The 4,739-nt window shown below is 48.4% G+C and overlaps 1 protein-coding gene across 3 annotated transcripts in view; it reads left to right on the top strand.

Moving 5' to 3' along the window:
- The first annotated feature begins 234 nt into the window (after positions 1 to 234).
- Abcc3 (ATP-binding cassette, sub-family C (CFTR/MRP), member 3) overlaps positions 235 to 4,739 on the top strand; it is a 43,802-nt gene continuing 39,297 nt past the window's right edge. For all 3 annotated transcript variants that reach the window (XM_013037936.1, XM_013037937.1, XM_013037935.1), the window contains exon 1: positions 235 to 308. In XM_013037936.1, the coding sequence (XP_012893390.1) occupies positions 264 to 308 (45 nt within the window). In that variant the 5' untranslated portion in view covers positions 235 to 263. The remainder of the gene's footprint in view (positions 309 to 4,739) is intronic.

Genomic DNA, 4,739 nt, shown 5'->3' with positions numbered 1-4,739 from the left:
GGACACTAGAGGGGACTGACAGTGTGTCGAGGACCCTGCACCCCAAAGTCCCTCCTAGTGCTGCGGTTTCACCGAGGGGTTGTGGCAACCCGTTGGGGACAGGACAGCCAGATCCGAGCGCCTGGGGGTAGGGCTAAGCCGGGGAGGGCCTGGGCGGAGCTCAGAGGCGGGCCTGGGCGGAGGCGGAGGCGGCTCCCAGCTCCAGCTCAGTAGCGTGCTTGGCTTGGCCGGGCGTTAGTTTTCCTGCCCGCTGCGCCTCCCGCATGGACGCCCTGTGCAGCTCCGGCGAGATCGGCTCCAAATTCTGGGTAAGGCACTGGGGCTCCGGGACCGCTGCAGCGGTCCCCTTCGCCGGCCTGGACCACAAGTGTTCCTGGAGGAAGGGTGTGCCAGGACCCGCCTGGACTCGGCCTGGGAGCCAAGGTGGAGGCGAGGGGGACACTGTGGCTTCCAGCAGAGCTTCCTGAAGCATCCCACGCTGGAGACCTGCCCCGTTGAGCCCCTCTCTGCCCACGGAGGGGCTCTGGCTAGCAGGCATGAGGCTCCAGGAGGGCACCCAGTGTGGTACTTGGGGAATCAGGAAGGGTCCCCACTTTGCCTACTCTCTCATCCCCTTCCCTGTGGGGTTGGCTCCCCAGGGGTAAAAGAAGCATTCATCTAGGTCCACTGACTGTGGCTTGGTTATCTAAATGCCTTGCACCCTTGTCCTTAGACACTCCTACAGAGTATCCAGAGCCCAGAGACTTTGGAGGCTGCCCCCATCGGGCCTCAGGACATTTCTGGCACCTTTTCTTTGGGCAAGAGACAGCTGGATACCAGTCTCCAAGACACCTTGGACTTAGGAGAGAGAGGCAGACCCGGCCTGGAAACAGGCCCATACAGATACAGCCTGTCAGGATTCCCATAACACACAGATAGAAAACAAGGAGCCAGAGAGGAAGAGACTTGCCTAAAAGTATCCAGCTCCAAGAAGTTAGAGCTGCGATTTTTTTTTTGGGGGGGGGTCCAGTCGTGGGGCCTGAACTCTGGGCCTGGCGCTGTCCCTCAGCTCTTCAGCTCAAGGCTAGCGCTCCACCACTTGAGCCACAGCACCACTTCCGGCTTTTTTCTTTTTGCTTATGTGGTGCTGAGGAATTGAACCCAGGGCCTCAGGCATGCAAGGCAAGCGCTCTACCACTGAGCCAACTTCCCAGCTCCCCCCCCCCGTTTTTTTTAATGAAAATACAAAAGTGGGCCTTTTGTGCTAGAGTGGTAGATGCATGCCTAGCAGTGAGAGGCCCTGGGTTTCGTTCTCCAGCAGCACACACAGATGCCACACACACACACACACACACACACACACATTTTACTACATACATACAGAATAGGCCTCTTGAAATGCTCATCGGATTGGGTACACTAAGTGTACCTAGCCTAAATGAGATGTGGTCTCCATTTCACAGATAGAGCTGAAATTAAAAGGACCCATCTGTAGTCAGGCTGGGGCTGCCCAGCATAGGCTGGTCTCAAATCCAGACTCAGAATCCCAGTCTAAATTCTTCCTTTGCATTTTGAATATTTGTATGTTATATGCACCCGCAAGTGGGGAGAATCGATGCTAGCCACCGACCTGTGTGGGCATATATGCCTGTGTGGCTGCTCTTGATTTAAGTTATACTGGTCTGGCATTTAAGGTTTGGGCTGGGCTAAAAGTGCTATATAGATTTTTTTTTAAGTCCTGAGGCAATAGAGTACCTCTAAAATAGTGTTTGGGATCTTTTCTTTTCTTTGGGTCACTAGGAGGATGCTATTTCTCAACAGTTGCCTTCTTCCTCTTGCTCCTCTTCCTCCCCCCACCCCCCACAAGAGTCAAGAATCAAATCTGTCTTCCAGTCTGGACTGATGACCAGGGTCTAGGAGTTGTACCTTTGACTATAAGTGTATGTCCCTTCATTGTAACTTGGGCCTGGCTGTTCTGGGTGTGGTGCAGTTATGGTGACAGAGGTAACCAGACTGGAAAATCAAGAGCTGATTATACTCAAGTTTCAGATGCAGGGCCCTTTCACTTGCTAGTGTAAGGAATTTTATTTCTGCCAAGAGCTATTTAGATATTTACAACATCACTCGAGGCCATACAAAATTATCAGTACCAGCCGAAGCACACAATGGGAGCATACAAGAAGCTTGCCTTATCATGTACTAAGTAATTTTGTTTTGATACTGTTACTGGGGCTTGAACTTAGACCTAGGCACTGTCCCTTAGCTTTTTCCTCTACTACTTGAGCCACACCTCCACTTCCAGCTTTTGTGTGTTTGTGTGTGTGATTAATTGAAGATAAGAGTCTCAAAGGTATGCTTGCTTTGGCTGGCTTTGAACTGCTATCCTCAGATCTTAGCTTCCTGAGTAGCTAGGATTACAGGCATGAGCCACTAGCTCTTAGTGCCAAATGAGCTCTTTAGCTCTACGTCTAGAATTACAGGGAAACTGGGTTCTTAGAACTGTACATAAATGGTCTTCATGGAACCTAAAGCTTAGGAACTCAGGACTACTATCCCAAAGTCAGGGACCCATTAGCTCTATCCTTCCATGTGATTGTGGGATCCAAGAGTGCCAGAGTCTGGAGGCTTAGAACAGCTAGCCCAATCTCCTAGTTTACAATCCCAAGGAGAAAAGATCACCTGGCTGATGTGGAGGTGGCATGCTCATGGTCACATGTTACAGAGTACGGGACTGGGGAAGGGGAGCTCTGGGACATGGTGCTGACCTTGCCATTGCCTGGCTGTTCCTTTGAGTCTCGGGCCCCTTGGCCCCAGAACTTCTCTTTGCTGTGCATGAGCTATAGGTGGATTGTTTGAGGACCTCAGGCCCAGTGAGAATGAACTCAGCTAGATTATGACTCCCATTGCCGGGGGAGGGGGGGGGAGGGAGAATTTCTCTGCTAAGATATCTTCAAGGACAGGGAACTGACTGTTCTCCTGATCATCCCAATTTTAAGACATCCTCCAACTTCCATGTGATCTCCTTGGGTCCTGATGGCTGCTCTGGCAGGACTGGGGGTTTCTGGGAAAGGCTTCTGGGGAAGGTTCTCCTGGCTCAGTCTCACCTAATCTATAATTCAATTTCCAAAAGGGGAGTTCAGGGCCATTCATTTCTGGCATGCTTTTAATATTTTTTGTTTTTTAGCAAAATTGGAATTTGAATTCAGGTCCTCAAGATTGCCTGTCAGGCATTCTACCATTTGAGTCACAATCCTTTTTGTTTTAGTTTTTCAGAAAGGATCTCACATTTTTGTTTAAACCTGTCCTCAGACCAAGATCTTTCTACCTATGGCCTTCCAAGGACCACCACTTCCATCTTTACTGATTGAGAAGAAAATCCCACTAACTTTTTGCTGGGGCTGGCCTTGAACCTCAATCCTTCCAATCTCTGCCTCCCAAATAGCTGAGATTATAGGCATGACCACACCTGCCCTATGACATGCTATGTTATATTTCGTCTGCATTGCATATCATGCAGGTAACCTACTCTTGAGCCAAAGGGGATTTAGTGATCCATCTTGCGGGAAGTGGCTGGGCAGCCAGGAACTACTTGATCCAAGAGAGAAAGGTAGCTGGGCACTGGTGGCTCACGCCCATAATCCTAGCTACTCAGGAAGCTGAGGTCTGAGGATCATGGTTCAAAGCCAGCCCAGGCAGGAATGTCAGTGAAACTCTTATCACCAATAAGCCACTCAGAAAACTGGAAGTGGCACTCTGGCTCAATTGGTAGAGTGCTAGCCTTGAGGTGAAGAGCTCTGAGACAGAGTCCAGGCCTAGAGTTCAAGACCCACCTTGAACTCAGTAGAGTCTTTCTCTAGACTTCTCATAGTTTTGCTTTCTTCCCCTGTGATAATTTTGCTTTCTTTACCTGTGAACTGGATAATTAACTACCTTCTATTCACTCTGAAAGACTTTTATAGAGATCAAATAAGGAATGCTATTTTTTTAGTTTTGTTATTTGTTTATTTATTCATTATTAAGTAGTTGTACAAAGGGGTTACAGTTCCTTAAGTCAGGTTATAAATACAATGCTTTATTCTTCCCATATTGCCTCTCCTGTCCCTACCCTCAAGTTACATAGTTTGTTTTTTTTTACATAATGTTTATTGAATATAATGACTGCATTTATGTCTCCATTCATGTGTCTCTTCTTTGCCCACCCCCAAAACGTGTTTCCACTTCCTGGTATTCATTTTGATAAACAGTACATCAGTTATTCAGAGAAGTTCCACCTTTGGATCCCTCCCCTAAGAATACCCTCCTTGGGGGCTGGGAAGGTGGCTCAGTGGTAGAGTGCTTGCCTTGCATGCCTGAGGCCCTGGGTTCGATTCCTCAGCACCACATAAGCAAAAACAAAAAAATCCGGAGGTGGCGCAGTGGCTCAAGTGGTAGAGCGCTTGCCTTGAGCTGAAGAGCTGAGGGACAGCGCCCAGGCCCAGAGTTCAGTACTAACAACAAGCAACTGAAAAAAAAAAAAAAAAGAATACCCTCCTTTAGGGAACATTAGATATTTTTGAGAATAGAGAATCTAGAAATGGAGCTATGGCTCAAGTGGTAGAATATCAACACCTTGAGTGAAAAAGCTAATGTTAGCACCAGGCTCTAAGTTGAAATCCCAGTACTGATACACACACACACACACACACACAGTTGAAATCCCAGTACTGATACACACACACACATACACACACACGCAGTTGAAATCCCAGTACTGATACACA

The sequence above is a fragment of the Dipodomys ordii genome, unplaced genomic scaffold, assembly GCF_000151885.1.
Source record: "Dipodomys ordii isolate 6190 unplaced genomic scaffold, Dord_2.0 Scaffold7, whole genome shotgun sequence".
In the NCBI taxonomy this organism is placed as follows: Eukaryota; Metazoa; Chordata; class Mammalia; order Rodentia; family Heteromyidae; genus Dipodomys; species Dipodomys ordii.
This window is presented reverse-complemented; position numbering and strand designations above follow the sequence as displayed.